Below are 19,242 nucleotides of genomic sequence, written 5' to 3'. Positions count from 1 at the left end.
TATGATATGATGTTTTCAGATCCTCTGGGAAAATTCCCAGTAGAGGAATAGCTGGTTTAAATGGGATTTCCAGTCCAACTTTTCTAAGGAGTCTCCACATTGAATTTGTAAATTGTATGTCTCTTGATTTTATTTTGTATTATCATGGAGCAGTCACCATCGTCTATCCACCTCTGCAACTGTTAGGTGCAGTTTCTGGTCCAGAACTATTGCACATTTCCAAAGAAAGCAAGAAACTTGAACTTCTCCCCTCAGCAGATAAAAGTATCAGTGGAGCATATCTGATAGCCCCTGAATCCTTTGTTCCCCTATCCATGGGGAGGTGAATGAATAACTGGTTAGGTCTTAAGTCCAGCCTTTTTAGTTTTCCCTTTCACTGTGTCCTACCAGGGACACATATACGTTCTAATCTTTTAATCAGTAAACATGCTTTGGCAAATCCTGCCCTTGTATGGAAAGGCTGCAGTTTTAGGAAAGTGAAGACAGTTTAGAAGAAGCAGTCGGAAGCTCCTTTGAAGTTAGGTCAGAAAGGTACACTTTAATTTGTTGGAGACCAGTTTTAAATCCTCAGTTTTTTAGAAGAAGATTGGATGCAGTGTGTGTTAAGGCTGAAGGTATTCTCACTTTACTGTCGTTTCTTCTCTTGCAGGTTCCTTCTCTTGTTTTCCATAAAACTTCATTACCATATGTCTGTACTTTTATTGTTGGATCATTCTCTTTTTTGCTTGTACTTCTTTTCATATTCTCAGTGGAAGTTCTTCAGTTTTCATTTCTGACCTTGTCTTCTTTTTCTACATTGTTTTGTTTGGTTTGGGTTTGGTTTTGGTTTTGAGATGGTCTCACTATGTTGCCTATGTTGTAATTGGACTCACAGTGATCCTTCTACCTTAGTCTACTGAGTACTGGGATTATAAGTATGCACTACCATTTCCAACCTGTTTTTCTACATTTATCTCTTAGAGGGATTATCTAGTTTGTCCACTTTCAACTCTTACAACTGTAAAATGTTTTTCACATTGGTATCATCAGATCCTTAATTCTTACTGTCTTCCCAGATATCCATCTCCTTACTTGAGCTTTATTTGGATTTCCTCTTACTATTCATTTTATTCCAAATTGAAATAATCTACCATAGCATAACTAGCTCCACTTCCTAAATTCTTTGTCTGTGTAGTGAGAAATAGTATTTTCTTAGAAACCTATGCACAAAATTTTAGAATAACTTTCTTTTCTACATTTCGATGCCTGTCTTATTTATTTAATATTGTCTCCCTTCCCCATTCTCCCATAGACTTTTTGTTATTTTGCACTCTATTTAAATAAATTTATCCGTAACCCCCCAAACCCTGTCTCAGAGGTGAGGTGTTTTTTGAGACAATGTCACTACATAATTCAAACTGGCCTCAAACTCACAGTGATTCTCTTCCCTCATCCTCCTAAGTACTGGGATTACAGCATGTGCCACTATACCTGGTGCCTACTAATCTCTTTGACATTTCCATTTCTGATCCCTAATGTGTATTTTTATAAAACTACTTATCTTTAAAAGTGGTATCATTGTCCTTTCTCACTGCCCTAATAAATTCAGTGTTATTTTTCCACATTATTTGGCTAGTTAGCATAGTCTACTGGGCATGCTGGGTGCACACCTGCAATCCCAGCTTTTGGGAGACTGAGGCAGGCTGATCACTGTGAATTTGAAGCCATCTTGGATTGCATAGTGAATTTAAGGTCAGCCTGAAAAAAAAGTCTTCTATAATACCTTATTTTGTCTTTTATTTTGTACTTTTCTCTAGTTCACCTTTCACTCTTGTTAACCTAGTTCTTTTATTTTCTAGAAATGTGTTAGTATCTTTCTTTAGTCCTTCACTTATTTTTCCCATATATTACCATTCTAATTTACTAGCATGAGTTGTTCATTACTATACAACTACTAGTTTTTTTTCTGGGAAGAGACCGTGCTTTTTCTGTATGTCAGCTGTAGATGATGAGTATGTAATTATTAAAATGCTTCATTATTGTAAATAAATCTTAAAATATAGGAATGAAAAACATTTCTTCAGATTATTTTAAGATAAATTCTAATAAAAGGATTTACAGTGTGATATGTTGCATCTGTTAGTTGTAAAAGTGATTTGACCGCGTGATTGTGAATATGCTAATTTCCATAACATTCTGTGAGGTTTAATAAAGACTTTCAAAAACTCATGAAACAGTCAGAACAACAACTTAAGGAAATTACTGAAAAACCATTTATGACCAACAAAAAGTATGGGTGAAAAAAATCTAACACACAAAAATACAACTATTTTACATTGCATAGCTTAGCTCAAAGTCATCTATCTGTGAAAAACAATGATAAAATGTGTCCAGCAGACTGAGTAATCTTTCCCACTGAAGGATTGTTTGTCTTCTCCCAAGCTATGTCAGTAGTAAAAACCATTTTGCTTAATAGCCAAAGAAATAATTTCTGAATTTTGCTTTAAAATGTTGTTTGGTAATCCTTTTTAACTTTTTGAGTTCTCATTTAATGACTTGTATACAGTCTTATCTCTAGGCCTGGTTACATTATACTAATTTTAAATTTTTCCTTAAATATTCTATTCATTGTATTTATATAAAAGGATTACAGGTAGGCTTTATATTCCTACTTTTATTTGTAGAAGGTATCTTGATGACAAACTAGGATAGATGCAACTTTGTAAACATAGCACTTTTATTATTTTTAGGAAAAAAAAATGTAGATAATATCTTGTATCAGATTATCTCTTTTTATTATGTGAAAAAGTACAGCCAAACAGGTTTTTCTGTTTATTTGGTTTTGACTGCTCGTAAGGGTGGATGGGGGTACTGTTGAACTACATTCCCAGTCTTTTTTTTATTTTTTACTTTGAGACACACTCTGAGTCACTAAGTTGTTTAGTTTTGGCTTGAATTTGCAGTCCTCCTATTTCAGTCTCCTACAGTGCTGTTGTTATGGCCATGAGCCACCAGTCCAACTCTACAACAGTAGTTTCATTACCTTCTTATTAGAGGTTCTTCTGCCAAGATAAAATATTTAATCTAATGAGAAAGAACAAATCTCCATGCCCACAGCTTTGCTCTTATTTCCTTTAAGGAGGAAGAATACATGGAGTCAGTTCTAGATGTTAATGAAGTTTAAGGGACCACAGTTAACAAATTTTCTCTTTTAAATTAAAAAAAAAATGATAATATCAATTTATGATTTGTTTTTACCTAGCCTTATTTTATTTTATTTACTTATTTGTTTTTAGGGACGGATCTATAGGGGTTCAGGGTCTTACTACTATATCAGACTCATAGTGATCCACTTGTTTACAGCCCCCCCAAGAGCTGGGATTACAGGTGTACGCCACCACTCCCAGTCTTAGTGGCCATCTCAGCATGCCCTGAGCAGAGGCCCGGCACTGCAGGCCTGGGGATCGAACCCCTGGCTCCTGTGTCTGCTTGCAGGTGCTTTAATCCACTGAGCTCTTTGGCCAGCCCTACCTAGCCTTATTTTAAAGGCACATCTGAATGAACTGTATTTGTGCATGTATGCATATACACACTTGTTTATAATCTAAGTATATGCATTTCAAAAGTCAAAAACTAGTTACTGAAGTCTGATTCTGTTAAACAAGGAAAACTATTCTAATTTCCATAAGATAAACACAAACTGCCAACTATCGTTGGTACTAAGACCAGAAAGTAATTTCTCTTAGAGAAGGCTCTCCTAAAAATGGATATTGAAGAGCTGGCAAGGTAGCTCAGTGGGCTGCTTAGGCAAGCACAGGGTCCTGGGTTCAATGCCTGGTACCACATGCCGCATCCCTGGGCACTGAGCCAGCCACCCAATCCAAGTGTGGTGGTGCATGCCTGTAATCCCAGTGCTGGGGAGGCTGAAAACAGGAGGATCACTATGAGTCTGAGCTGCGTAGTGAGACCCTGTACTGAATACATGCATACATACATAAATCTAATTTCAGTTAAAAGAAGCCTTACCAGGAACCAGTACTTTGTAGCTAGTTTTATGCTGATCTGGATTTGATCTAGCAGAATTTTAAATATCTAGAATGAATATATCACATGTTCTTCACTTTTTTCTCATGAACAAGATTTTGATATGTGTGCCAGTAAATTTGGCATTATGTTCCCTAACAAATACATGGAAAATGTCTATTTGATGATACTAGTTCAACTCAGATTCAGGCCACTGGTTGTAATGGACCAGTGATCTAAAGGAACAATTGGCATTCTCTTTTGGTTTTGGTTTCATTTTTGGTTTTGGTTGTTTTGAGGCAGTGTCTCATTGTGTAATGCAGGCTGGCCTTGAACTCGCTTATGTAGCCTAGACTACCCTTGAGTTGAGTTCACAATGATCCTCCTGCCTCAGCCATCGGAGTGCTGGAATTATGGGTATACCACCATGCCTGACTGACATTCTTTTTTAAAAGCTGAGTTTTTTATATTAGACAACCATCTCATTGAATTTATTGTACAGTGAAAGAAATTTGCTAGTTTATTATTTGATTTTTACTTCATGCAGAAAATTGGAGATTCATACCGTGGCTACTGTGTAAGTGAGACTGAATTAGAAAGTATCCTAACATTTCATAAGCAGCAAACACAGAGTGTTTGGGGGACCCGCCAGTCGCCAAGCCTAGCCAAGCCTGCTACACGCTTGATGTGGAAATCCCAGTATGTCCCATATGATGGAATCCCATTTGTCAATGCAGGTACTCTTTAAAGAATTATTTTAAAAGGTTCATTAGCAGCCATTGTACATTGTGAAAAATGTGATTTTCCTAATCACAAAATGTATTTTCATTTTGGTAAATGGTAACTGAAAGTTAACAGATTAAAATACATGCTAAACTAAAAGAAAATTTACAGTAAATATAGCCAATTACTGTTGTATAATTGCATTTTAATATATCAGAGTGAGTAAATAGTGATTTCTTTATATTTTATGCCTTTTTTTTTTTTTTTTTTTGTAGTACCAGAGATCAAACTCAGGACCGTGGGCTTGCCAGGCAGGCACTTATGCTGCTGAGCTGTCTCCCCAGCCCTGTATTCTATGCCTATGAATAGAAAATAAAAATATTGAAATTCCAGGTGTGCCTATTTAATAAAGTATAAGAAGAGAAATTTTATTTTTAAAATACACATATCCAGCTGGATATGGTAGTACATACCTGTAATCCCAGTACTCAGTAGGCTGAGGCAGGAGGATCACTGTGAGTTCAAGGCCAGCCTGGGCTACATTAAGTGCATTCAAGGCCAGTCTGTATTACATATTGAGAACCTGACTTGGAAAAAAAAAGAAAACAGAAATATATGTATGTCCACTATGCCCCTTCTGCCAATGCAGATGTTCTCTCGTTTCTTAATTTGTTTTGCAGGACAAACTTGTGTCCATTTTGGTAGTTTATAACTGTAGTTACTGTATAGAATTTGTTAACATATAGAGCTCTGATATTAAAGTTCATAAGCATTGGATATATTACGTGCTATAGTCTCAGACATTTAAGTTGGTGTTTACTGTAGTGAGAGAGTTTCCAGAAATCTGCCACAGGACTAGGGACATCCCAGAGAACCTAATAATAAGTAATTCATTTCTGGACTGTAAGGGCACTAATTTAGCTAGGAGAATTATGGTCTCATCCTAAACCTCTGAGGTTAATAAGAAATTCTTATGAGTATGGCAGTAGGTGAGTGGTAAAATGTTTGCCTAGAATGGATGAGGCTTTGCATTTCAACCCCCAACACTGAAAATACTACTACTACTAATAATAATAGAAGAAAGGTTAATTTGAAAGACTGTAAGATAAATGTAACCCCTTTTGCCCAGGTTTCATCAGTGTTCTATCAAAGAAATACAGTCTCAAAGCTAAGTATGGAATGGCTGAGGGTATAGCTCAGAGATAAACCTTTAACTCGTATGTGTGAGTTTCTCAAGTTGGTCTGCAACACCACAAAACAAAACAAAAAAACCTTGAACCCTGAATTTTTCCACTTTCCTTCTCTAATTTTATCTCCTTTTTAATTCATCATAGATAGCCAGTAAATGCATTTGGTGTGTACCTTTCCAATCTGTTTTTATTCTGTGTTTTTTTAATAGTATTATGGATTAAACCCAAGACCTTGAACTTAATAGGCATGTGTACCAGCCCAAGGTTTTTACTTAATTTAAAAAAATATTTTAATGTGATACATGTAGATATTAATAAAGAAAACATAAAAAGCACTATTTTTAAAAAATTCTATAATAAAAGAGAATAGTAATAGTTAATATACTATGTGCCATTATCTTAGAATAGCCAAATATTACTCAAGAGTATAAGTCATAGACAAATAACTCTCTTACAAAAAAGAAAACAGATAACAATAGATGTCTTTCTGATGAACTAAGGGAAACTAGTAGTCTAAATGAAATAAATTAGCATATATATTGAAATATTTTTAAAACAATGCAAGAGAACTCTAATAATTATTTGATGATCTCTGTACTTCCTGTATATCTCTTTCTATATTTCTAATTAATATGACATATACTATTATTTTGAATATTTTAAAATATACCTAAGTAATAAACTAAATAGACACTGTTTTGCAAATTTTTCACTCATTTTTAAATGTATCCATATTTATGCTTACAGGTCCTAGTTAATTCAATCTGACTGCTGTATAATAGTCTAGCATGTGGCCGACCATCATTACTTTTCCATTGACTATCATTTAGAATGGTTCCAACTTATTTACTAAGAAGAATGCAAGGGCTGGAGATATAGCTCAGCAGATTAAGCGCTTGCTGAGGTAAGCGCAGGGACCAGAGTGCAATCCCTGGCACCACATGCTGCATTGGCCTCACCCCTGGGCACACTGAGCTGGCGATGGTGTCTGGCCATAGTGGCTCACACCTGTAATCCCAGCACTAGGGAGGCAGAAATCAGGAGGATCACTACAAGTCCGAGCTGCATAGTGAGACCCTGCACAAAAAAAAAAAAAAAAAAAAACCCTAAAAAAATAAAAAGAATGCAATAGTCTTCCACAATATATATCTTTTAATAAAATGCATAATTAGCTTTTCTAGAATATGAGCCTTATGATGGAATTGTTTTAAAATATACCCATTTGATCTTTGACTGATTTAATGTTATATTAATGTTCTAAATAATTTTACATAAATGTTCTAAAGTGGCTACCTCTTTCTCTCTCAAATATTTTGGACCAAATTTTTCACAATTCTGTAGTTTTAGAATTTAACGTAGTAATATTACAGAGCACTCCTTTTAAGTATTGTATAAACAGCATCATATATAATCTTTTGGGTAATCACACTAAGCCATAAAGACTTTAAATAGCTTCACATAGTTTAGTTCAGATACTGCAGCCAGATAAGTTTCAAAAAACTTTTTCACTGAGCCTTTTAGACTTCAGATTTAACTTTTTTTTTTTTTTTTTTTTTTTGCGGGACCTGTGATCAAACTCAGGACCTCATGCTTGCCAGGCAGGCGCTTAAGCCACTGAGTTATCTCCCCAGCCCTAGATTTCAGATTTGCCTGTAAAGGACTGAAGACCTGCTCTAAGTTTCACTTCTTATAGCAATGTGTGAAATTTTCTCTTTCCTGCATTCACTTACCCAGGCTTTTCTTTTGGGCCAGGGATGAAGGTGTTGAGACAAAGTCTTACTATGTAGCTGAAGATGACCTTGACTTTACATAGCCCATGATAGCCTTGAACTCATGAAGTCTTGCTGATTATAGGCATGTGCCACCACACCTAGCTGCATTGCCAGATGTTTCAAAAAATTTCTGTATTATGGCAATTTTCATATGCCATAATATGTAGAGGTAGTATAAGAAACTCCATGATTACAGGTATCTCTTGTAGAGCTTCAGCCTCTATCAGCATATGGTCAGTCTTGTCTCATTTATAATTCTGCTGACTTCTTCATTCTCATAAATGTTTTTTACAAGTTTCAGATATCACATCATTTTATCTATAATTGCTAAAGCATGTAATATGTACTAATGTATATACCTCTGAAAGATAAGTATCCTTAAAGATATGTATTCATACATACATGACAATCCCATTTTATGCTTTAAAAGAACCAACAATGATTTTTTTAATGTTATAAAATGTTCCGTATTCACATTTTATCACTCATCTGAGTTTTATCCCCATAAGTTTGGTAGATAACATTCAGATACTGTATTTGGCTAATATTTTTGTTCCTTAAATTTCTTTGCTTTTGAAGATCTCTCTTCTTTTCCCCCATTAATTTGTACATGTTCTTTATCTCCTGTACTTTTCTTTTTCTTTCTTTCTCTTTTTTCTTCTGTTTGGTACTGGGAGTTCAATTCAGGACTTTCAAGCACTGTGCAATTGAACTATATCCCCAACCCTATCTTTTATATACTTTTTGTAAACTGTTAGTTCTAAACACTTGATTAAATGTAGATGTGAATTTTGAAAGAATACCTCACAGGTTTACTGTGTTCTTTATATTGGTACTTCTGGTATCTATATATGTGATACTCATGTTGATCAGTGGAATCAGTTGTTTTATAATATTGTTAAACACTTTCATATTTGAAGAATGCATCAGGAATATAAGAGCATCTTAGCAAGGTAGTTCTGCCTCATATCCTCTCACAAAACTGAAATTAAAATGTTGACTCAAGCTATAGTGTTTTCATAGCTTGACTGAGTGAGGGAGGATCTGCTTTGAACCTCACTCACACAGTTATTGGTAGACCTTATTCCTTACCATGTGGACTTTTCTGCAGAGCTCCTTACTATGTGGCGTCTGATTTTGTCCAGAGAAATTAGTCAAAGCAAAAACAGAGAGATTACCGAAAATAGAAGTTATGGTCAATCACCTAAAATAAAAAAATAATACCCTATCACTTCTGCTGCATTCACTGATTAAGTATAGCTCATGTTCAGAGGGAGTTGATTACTCAAGGAAATGAATGCTGGGATGCAGGGATCATTGGGGCATCTTAGAGTTTGTCTATATCATTGGAATAGCCCAAATAAAAATAAGAAAATAAATAATTATAAAAGGAAATAAATTTTAAATGATAAAATTATTAACCAAATGTAGCATTTGCTAATTTCTATTTATAAAGTGATACATTTTATTTTTAAAATCTTATATCTGCTAGTATATATTCAGTCAATGTGTTGTTTGCTAATTTCTTTATAATTAAGATACGTTTGGTAAATTTTATGATAACCTTTTAAATTTGTGTTTGTGAATCTTAGTAAGACATTCCAGTGGTTTTTTTCCATAAACATGTAATTACAAGTGTATATTTTGACATTGCCATCACAAAGTTATTTTTAATTTAATGTCTATAATAGATAGACATGTGAATTAATATCAATAGTTGGCTTTGGCCCACAGGGAGTAGAGCTGTGGTGATGGAGTGTCAGTATGGGCCAAGGAGAAAAGGTTTCCAGTTAAAAAAAATCAGTGAACAGGAAAGCAGGTCATGTCAGCGCTACAAAGCCACCTGTCCAGCCAGGTAAGCCTTCTTTATTTTTCATTGTAGTCTTATTTTAAGTTTTTTTTCATTCCTCTACCCTTTGTCCCTCTTTAAGGCTATAGCACTTACCAATTTCTTGAGTCATCTTACAGTGTATTCTGTGTATGCATGTTTCCTCTATTCTCATAAATAAGTATTTTGAAGATCTAGGTAAGACTCACTAATATTTTCTTTTCTTAAAGTTAGTAGTATACCTTCTTTCCCACTATGAATGCAGTAGTTACGTTCAATGTAGATGTCTTGCTACATCCTAGTAATCATGTGGAGTAATACACACTTTGCTGTTTAAAATTTGTACTCTAGTGCAGTCTCATTCCATATTTCTGTATAAATATTTTTAATAGATATATAACACTCCATTTATGGATGTAATTGTGTGTTTTAGAAGCAGATAGGAGACAGACAGACCTTGGACATTGAACTCAGGGCCATCACACTACATATATATCCCCAGTCATTTTTAGATTTTTGAGATGCAGTTATACTGAGTTGTCTAGACTGGCCTCAAATTTCCAAGTAGTTGGGATTATAGGTGTGTGCCACTGTGGCAGGCTTAATATCTTTTTAAACTTTCATCAATTCATTTGTTGTATCTGTAAAGCACAGAAGACCAATACATCTGTAATTAGACTTACAAACATTGTCTTCTAATTTTTGTACCCTAAAATAAAGCCCATACTTCTGTCCTAGCCAGCACTTGCTCAATGAATGTATTAGAACAGTGGTCCTATAGTATCACAGCATTCACTAAGCAGCAGTTATATTGGAGGGTCTCAGCCCAGGTAGTTTTCAGAGTTGCTCGTGAATTGTTTAAACATTATCAGTATGCAACTTCTAAGGTACAATGTCTGGGGTGGTTTTGATGAATGTAGAGCTTAAAGCTAGAGACAGAACATCAGTGTTGTGAATATCTGGACTTGTCAATCCTTACAGTTGTCCCCCTTCCAAGTACTGTTGGGAAAGGTTGCAAGCTGGCTTCTCTGCTAGCCTTTTGCTAGTGGAGGATGATGATGGGAGATTAGGAGATGAGCATCCAGGGCATGACCCACTTGGGTTGAGCCTTAGTGGTGGTGAGCCTTCTTGGCCTCATCAGTGGAGACAGCTAACTCAGCTGAGCCTGGCCCCAGTGAATGGATTCCCTTTGCACCTCTGGCCTATGAGTGATAAAGGTTTCTTAGCAGTCTCCAGTTCTCTCCATTGAAGGCCCTATGATTTCTTAATGTGGTGGGAGCCCTGGCTTGTTTGGATTCCCCTCACACACATGCATGTAAGTACTTCCTGTATTTGGGCCCATTTGCATGTATGTGCCACACAGTTACCATGTACATAGATTAGCACCAACTGCTCCTATCTGTAATTTGTTCAATATTTTATCTCTGTGATGCTTCTTACTGTGCTACAGAATCAGGGCATATTATCATATTTATAAACTCTTGGTTTTTATCACTAAGCCAAACTGAGCCATCCAAGTATTTTGTATATAGACAGTATTGCTTACTTTTTTCCAGAAACAGCGAGAATAATGATTATTCCTCAGAAGCACACTTGAAAAAATGTTGTCAGTAAGATGAAAGATTCAGAACATATTTATATGAATGTGGCACATACACTGGAGATTAAAACGTCTCCTCCCCAAGATCTCAGGGAATTTTTCTTATTAGTCCATGTTTGTAGTACATAACATTTACGTTCCTTTTGCGAAGTTGGTGTATGTATAGAACACATCTTCATTCCTCTTTTCATCCTGTCCCTCCCTTCTCCCTTTCCCCCATCTCTTGATCCCTTTCCCATTTAAGAAAGATCTTTCTACCTATTATGTTTTATTTTGCTCCTTATTTATAACTTAAGTTTCTTACATTAGAAAAACCACACAGTAGTCAAAGTTGTGTGTCTGATTCATTTCACTTATCATTATGGGCTCAAGATTCATCGATTTCCTATAAATGATCCAAGCTTATTTTTCTATATGGCAAAGTAGTACCCCATTGTATATAAGTACTACTATACAGTATTACTTCTTGCAGTGCTCTTTGTAATTGAAAAATTTTGAATTGACTCCAACTCCTTTACCTGTGAGAGCATGTGTATAAATTGCCACAGTTCCATGTAGCAGATTGTGTGCAACTGTGGGAAATAGGCTGAGTTCTGAGCTGACCTGGCATGACTTCATGCCATGGAACCCCATTAAACAAGAAAAATAAAGTGCACAAGCACGTATGTAGTGTAAATTTAGGAGGGATAAATGAAGAACTTATAATAGCACCAACAGTTTGGATGGATTTGGAGTGACGACTCTTAAGAGTACCTTATAGTAAAGTTTTGACTATGAGCCATGCTCAATACAAACCAAGCAGGAGGTGAGGGAACCCAGAATATGACAAAACAATCACAGCACTTAACATTTAATTAATCCTTGAAAGGCACAAGCTATGAAAAATACCTTTTTATTATATACAAAGTTGTACATAGTAGCATTGTACATCTTACACTTACACTTGTTAGTACGGTAAACTCCTAGAAATGAAGTTGATGGTAGAGCAAATGTTATATATATATATATATATATATATATATATATATATATATCTCCTTAATGTTGGCAAGTATTGCAAAGCTGCTTTTTAAAGAAATTTAACCAGGACCAGTGAGATAGCCCAGTCCCCTTAGGCAAGCATGGGGACTGGTGGTTGGATCCCCAGCACCACATGCTATGCTGGCCCCACTCCCCGGTGTGGTGGCATATGCCTGTAATCCCAGAACTGGGGAGGCTGAAAACAGGAAGATCACTGAAAGTCTGAGCTGTGTAGCAAGGCCCTGTACACAATACATAAAGAAATTGAACCAATTTAAATTCCCATCAGCCAGTTATAGAGAGTATTACAGTATAGTCATTGCACTGAGTGGGAAGGAAAAATGGAAACCAATGAAAGATATTAAAGATATACTTTACGAATAGTCTTTCAAATATAGAAAGTGTTTAAAATTATTAGTAACATAAAAATTTAGAAGATACATTAGCCAATATAGTGGTAAGCCTGTAGTGCCAAGTAATCAGGAGACAGACTGGAGGATTATAGGAACCCATGAATTCTAGACCAGCTTGGGCAACATAGCCAGACCCTGTTTCAATCAAAGCAAACAAGATTATATGAAATGATTGAAATTATCCTTAAAAACATTACATTTTAATATTACATTTCATATCACAAGCATCAGTAGTCTCCAAAAGTTTTAAAAACCCATTCCAAGGCTTTTCATATTTAATTTAATGACGTCAGCTTTAAACTTGGCTATGGGACAAAACTTTCAACTGCTTTTTACATACAAGCAGTATAAAAATATAAGGTGTAAAATAGGAGAAAACCTCTGTATGTGGATAATTAATTTTATCATTATTCTACAAGTACTGTTTTAGTATCTGTTACTCTGCATCCAGAAATGTGTTCTGTACCATAAGAAGAAGAAAGATCCAAAGAGGAACCACGTTTTACTTAATCTTGGGTCATTTAAAATATTGTTGAGGAGGATCAGAAAACAAATCACTAGTAGAGAACACAATAGTGTAGTATAGTACAAAACCTTTGTATTACCTACCTATTACAGATATTCAGGAAAGGACTATAACTCCTAGCAGGAAATTACAAATTAACCTGGATTCTGAAATATAGGTTGAATTTAAATAGAGAGTTAGAGGAAAGATACAGTAGTCTAGAAGAACCATATAAATGAAGATTTTGTGCAATTACATATTTGATGTCACCAGATGGTACACTGAAAAATTGAACTTCATGAAAAGGAAATTTTATATTTGAAGTGAGATTAGACGAGTTAGTTGAATTCATATAGAATGCCTTGAATGTTCCTAAGGAACTCATATTTGACCTTAAAAGGGAGTCTTCAACAGAGGAATACAAATGTGAACAGCATTGTGGCATTGATATATCAAGTGAATTTAAGTAATGAAAGATTAAGGCGTAGCAGCCTAGAAGAAAGCTCTGAATTCAGGCATGAGGTAATTATAACTTCCAGGGAAGTGGAGAAGAGGCAAATTCAGAATTACCCACAAATACAGTACTTAAGATATTTTTATTCAAGTTAAAATTCTCTCGGTATGGTGGCACATGTCTGTAATCCCAGCACTCAGGAGGCTGAGGCAGGAGGATCACTTTCACTTAGAAGCCAGCATAGTAAGTTCAAGGCCAGCCTGAACTTCAAAGCAAGATCTTGCCTCAAAAAAATAAGGGGGGAGAAAAGATTATTGTTTTTTTTTTTAATTTTATTTATGTGTGTGTGTGTGTGGCCAGCTCAGCCCACCAGGGGGCGGGGTTGGCTGACATGTGGTGCTGGGGGATTGAACCGTGGTCCCTTTGCTTGCTAAGCCAGTTCTAAGTAGGTGCTTTAGACCACTGAGCCATCTCACCAGCGCCAAGATTATTGTTAATTTGCTAAGTGTTATCCATTGAGAACATGGCTTCTCTCTCATATACTTCTGAATACTTTTCTAGATAAATAGAATTTTCTATAAATTTAAATGCTTAAAGTGCTCTTTGGCTGATAAGTTAGATTTTTCTTGAAATTATAATGAAATAAATCTTCTTTATCTTGCATAAAGGATTTATATTAAAAAGGTGCACAAGTTTCCTGAATACAGAGTACCTACAGATCCCAAAATTGACAAGAAAATAATCAGAATGGAACAGGAAAAAGCTTTTAACATGCTAAAGAAGAACTTGGTAGATGCTGGTGGTGTTCTTAGGTATGACATTTATGTAATTGTTTTATTTTACAATTAACACCGTTTATAGGAATTAGCACCGTATATAAGACTTCATATATAGGAATGTAGAAAAAATTATAATTAAATTTTTTATTTCCTTAAAGTGTTTTATGAAGTAGGTATCTGACTAGCATTAAATTTGTTACTGAATAAATTATTTTTATTATCAAAGAATTACACTATATTATGCCACATGTATAAAGCAGTACAGAACATAGAAGGCTTTTCCTCAAATCACGAAATATGTATTTATCAACATATTTTATTGTACATGTTGTACTTTGTTTCAGATACTTAGTAGCAGAGCTTTCAGCCTCATACATATTTTTAAAACCCTTCTCTGGTTGCTATAACATCCAGAAATGAACTGTAAGTTACAGTAAAATTTTATTTTATGCTCAGGTTTTGAAGAGAAAGAAATTTTAGCTTTTGTGTACTTTCCTTTATTTTCAGTAAGAACTTACTGTACAATGAGGTCATATGTAGGGAATATAATTTTGTGTGACTTTTAATAAAAACCTTTAGGTATATAAAAATGAATCAAATTCCTCAGTGCATAGGCTCCATTTTATTTAATATTAACCATTATAATAATTGTGTACCAACACAGTATTTCCTGATGTCTGTTTTCTGTATTGCTGTCCAAGAGATCTGTCATCACCTTTATTTTTTTTTTTTTGTTTTTTGGGGGAAAGGGGGTGGTAGGGTGGTTGGTATCAGATACCAGGAATTAAGCTCAGAACTTTGAGCTTGCCAGGCAGACACTATACCGCTGAGCTGTATTCCTGCCCTTTGATTGCTTCTCTTGTTTACTAGGCCAACAGGAGCAGAAATACTTTGCAGGCTATATCTTGAACCCCTCTTAGGGAAAGTCTCCCATTATAGCTCAGTGATGGTAGGCTCTTAGTTGTAATCTGTGTGGTTGGAAGGTAGTGGGGTGCACCATTGAGATACCATGTAGAACAAATGATGAAAACGTCGAAGATGGTGATTTCAATGTTGTGTCTATTTTGTGATAAAATTTTCTTAATATAAAATGTAAAATATCCTTTTCAGGTATTCTTAAATCTCTGCTTCTTCAACTTTAGAGCATAATGAAATTTATAAAGACTTATTAAGATTTTTATTTAATTGGGTATAAAATCAGTTAAGTGAAAGCATTTTAAATTTTATTAAGTATAACAAAATACTTTTCTTAAAATTTTATTTTTAGGGGCTGGGGAGATGGCTCAGTAGGATAAGCACTTGACTGGCAAACGCAAGGATCTGAGTTCAATCCCCGGTTCTGCCAAAATAAATAAATAAATAAATAAAATTTTATTCTGTCTCTTACATATTAACCTAAGTAATTGATTCTAGTCCTTGTCTAGTAGTATTAGATAATTTTAATATTTAAATTTTAATAGTTTTAAATATTTTCTCTTAACAGGTGGTATGTACAGTTACCTACACAGCAAGCTCATCAGTATCATGAACTAGAGACGACTTGTCTCCCTTTATCACCTTCCCCTTTTCCTATTTCTTCTCTTGAAGAAGAGGAAACTGCAGTCAGAGATGAGAATTGTGCATTACCCTCACGTTTACACCCTCAAGTAGCACATAAGATTCAAGAGTTAGTATCACAGGGCATAGAACAAGTATATGCAGTGAGGAAACAGCTAAGGTACAGTAGAAGCAAATTATGCTTTAATTTTTTTATTTTTGTTTCTTGGTTTAAACAGTGCACATAATATTATATTTTCTAGAACGTATACTATCAGAATAAATAAATATAGATTATTAGATTACAATGAGAATCTTATTTACAAACCAATAATTTTCTAGCAAATTCTTGTAGCAAATAATTCAATAATATGAATTATTAATAATATTGTTACTCATTTGGAATATTCCATATTTGGCACTTTGGACTGTATCTAAATGGTATATGAGTTGAATTATGTCATAAATACCTTTAGAGAAAAACTTGTATAGAACCTAAGATTTCAAGATACTTATTTCATATTATTTGAAAAGCAATTAAATTTATTAAAATAAAAATATTTGGATGGGGGCCAGGGAGACAGCTCAGCAGCTTAAACTCTTACCTGGAAAGAGCAAGGTCCTGAGTTTGATCCCCAGTATTCATTTGGATAGTTCTTGGTGTAATGAAATTGTATTTCTAGTACTCTGATGTAATTTTATTGATTCAGAATAATTAATATACTGCAATAATACCATATATCACATATACTTTCTTCATGGTTTATTGTATATAATATATTCAATATAATAATAAATACAATGTGATAGCAATAGTAAATTATGCTGAGTAGCAGTAATCTTAGATCAGGGTACTACATATAGAATTTCATTGAACAATGAACTATACAAAATTTTTATTATAATATGATTTATAATTTAATATTTTTAATTTTAAATAGTAATATTAGTTGGTGATGCTTCCTGTCTTTGTGCCATGTTCTTTACATATATCATCTTCTTTAGTCTTACAGCAGCTATATATTGCTGTTATACTTATCCCCATTCCACACATGAGAATATGGAAACTTGGGGCTGGAGAGATAGCTCAGTAGAATAAGCAAAGGGGCTGAGTTCAATCCCCAGTTCTGCCAAAAAAAAAAAGAAAAGAAAAGAAAATGGAAACTCGAGAGTTATTTTATTTTATTTTATTTTTTTTAAATTTTATTTATTTATGTGTGTGTGTGTGTGTGGCCAGCTCAGCCCACCAGGGGGCGGGGCTGGCTGGCATGTGGTGCTGGGGGATTGAACCGCGGTCCCTGTGCTTTGCTAAGCTTGTTCTAAGTACGTGCTTTAGACCACTGAGCCATCTCACCAGCCCCGAGAGTTATTTTATAATGGGCTGAAAAAACAGAGTCAGAACTGAAATTTAGGCCTAATTCTATATCCTTCACATATGAATATAATTTGTAAGGCTGGGGAGATAGCTCAGCAATGTAAGTGCCTTCCTGGCAAGCACAAGGTCCCGAGTTCAATCCCCAGTACTGCAAAAGAAGAAAAAAAAATATGTATGATTTTTAGTACTTCACCTTGCTCCTGCTGGCTGTTATTTAGTATAATATGAACAACAGAGTACCTCTTAGAATTGTTTCTTAATACACAATTTTTCTCTTTAGCCAATTTCATAAGACATTTTATATTTATTTCCATTGGACCATCTTTAAAGTCAAAATTTGGTGAAGCCATCTATAGTTTACTAATAATCCTATGCTAAGATACTCAAACTGTTGGCAGTGAAATTCTTTAAGAACAAAGGCAAACTCTAGGTGGTGGCACACACCTGTAATCGTAGCACCCAGGAGGCTGAGGCAAGAGGATCACCAAGAGTTCAAGGCCAGCCAGGGCACATAGTGAGTTCAGGGCCAACCTGAACTGCATAGTGACATCCTGTCTCAAAAATAAAGGAAAAAACAAAAAGGACCAGAGGAAAAGTACAATTCTGTAGTGAGGGCCATTGAATGTAATGCACAAAGCATATATATTTTAAACTTATTTTTGTATTTTTTATATAATGATATAGCACTGTTTTATTTATCTTTTGTTTACTTATGAAATTCAAGTAATATCATATTTCATGTAGTGTTAATTGATGCATGTTGCAAATAGTGTTAACACTTGCCTATGCACATAATTTGAATATAGGGCCAAGTTCTCCTTTTTACTGGGTGGGTATATCACTTTGGAAAAATTATTTAACTTGTGTAAATCTTCAGTTCCTTTATCTATAAAGTGGGAATAATAAATGCATCTGTATCATAGGATCATACTAAGAGTTAAAAGAAATATTAAAGTATTCAATACTGTGCTTGAGATAACATTCAGAAACATTAAATTGAAAATATTCCTTTAAATTAATTTATAAAAATGTCAAATCTCACTTTAATGTGTTTATCCAATGAAAAATTGCATTCTTTTTAACCTACATGAATTCTGTGATTGAATGTATGAAAAAAAAAAAAAATAAGTTGGGTATGGTAATCTCAGTACTTTGGAGGCTGAGCCAGAAGGGTCCCTGTGAGTTCAAGGCCAGCCTGAACTATATAGTGAAAACCTGTCTCAAAAAAAAGATTAAACTGAAAAATATAAATTATTTAGAGTGGTAAAACTTACCTTACTGAAATTTATGCTAAAAGAGAAACTTTCTTTTGATCTACATGGTTTATATTTTTATTTCTCATATTCTTAACAGAAAGTTTGTGGAAAGAGAACTTTTCAAACCTGATGAGGTACCTGAAAGACATAATTTATCTTATTTTCCAACTGTAAATGATATAAAAAATCACATCCATGAGGTACAGAGATCATTGAGAAATGGAGATACGGTATACAACTCAGAGATCATTCCAGCCACGGTATGATTACAACCACAGTTGTTTGTTTTATTAGAGAATTTTTCTTTCTTTCTATTAATATTTGAATAGAGATAACTACTATTAAAGCATCAGAATAACTGATAAAAGAAAAATAATGACAGGTTGCCATTAAAATGTAAGTATGATGAAATTTTAGGTGATTTAAATTTTATTGTCAAAAAAATAAGAAACAGTGAATTTCTAATCTGACTAATCAAAATCCTAGTCTGCCCTTTAAAATCAATACTTTTCTCTATACATATTATTTCTTATTTAGCAAACATTTATTGAGTACATATCAATCATCTCTCTTCTATTTTTTATTTATTGAGAGAGGACCTTGCTTACAGTGTTACCCAAGCTGATCTTAAACTCCCAGGTTCGAGGGATCCTTCTGCATCAGTTCCCAAGTACCTGGGCTAAGGCTGTGTCCCAGCACATTAGGCTCCTACTCACCTTTTTCTTAATGGTGATGATCAATTCCAGGGCCTTGAAAATGCTATGTCCAAAGCTTGCTCCCTTCCTTAAA

At 34.5% G+C, this 19,242-nt stretch overlaps 1 protein-coding gene across 4 annotated transcripts in view; it reads left to right on the top strand.

The window, feature by feature from the left end:
• The window catches only part of Carf (calcium responsive transcription factor), a 91,799-nt gene that overhangs the window by 33,079 nt on the left and 39,478 nt on the right, over positions 1-19,242 (top strand). For 3 of the 4 annotated variants that reach the window (XR_002820115.1, XR_002820114.1, XR_002820113.1), the window contains exons 1-5: positions 4,596-4,739; positions 9,422-9,542; positions 14,176-14,319; positions 15,770-16,003; positions 18,551-18,713. Coding sequence is in view for 1 of the 4 variants with exons in the window: in XM_012513702.2 (XP_012369156.2) it covers positions 3,421-3,460; positions 4,207-4,233; positions 4,511-4,739; positions 9,422-9,542; positions 14,176-14,319; positions 15,770-16,003; positions 18,551-18,713 (958 nt within the window). In the remaining 3 variants the exon portion in view is untranslated. Of the gene's footprint in view, positions 1-3,420; positions 3,461-4,206; positions 4,234-4,510; positions 4,740-9,421; positions 9,543-14,175; positions 14,320-15,769; positions 16,004-18,550; positions 18,714-19,242 lie in introns of those variants that run through there. The other variant, XM_012513702.2, reaches the window with a different exon arrangement.

Source organism: Octodon degus, unplaced genomic scaffold, assembly GCF_000260255.1.
Source record: "Octodon degus isolate 3935 unplaced genomic scaffold, OctDeg1.0 scaffold00016, whole genome shotgun sequence".
NCBI classification, from domain to species: domain Eukaryota; kingdom Metazoa; phylum Chordata; class Mammalia; order Rodentia; family Octodontidae; genus Octodon; species Octodon degus.
The sequence above is the reverse complement of the archived record's forward strand: the minus strand, read 5'-3'. Positions and strand labels throughout refer to the sequence as shown.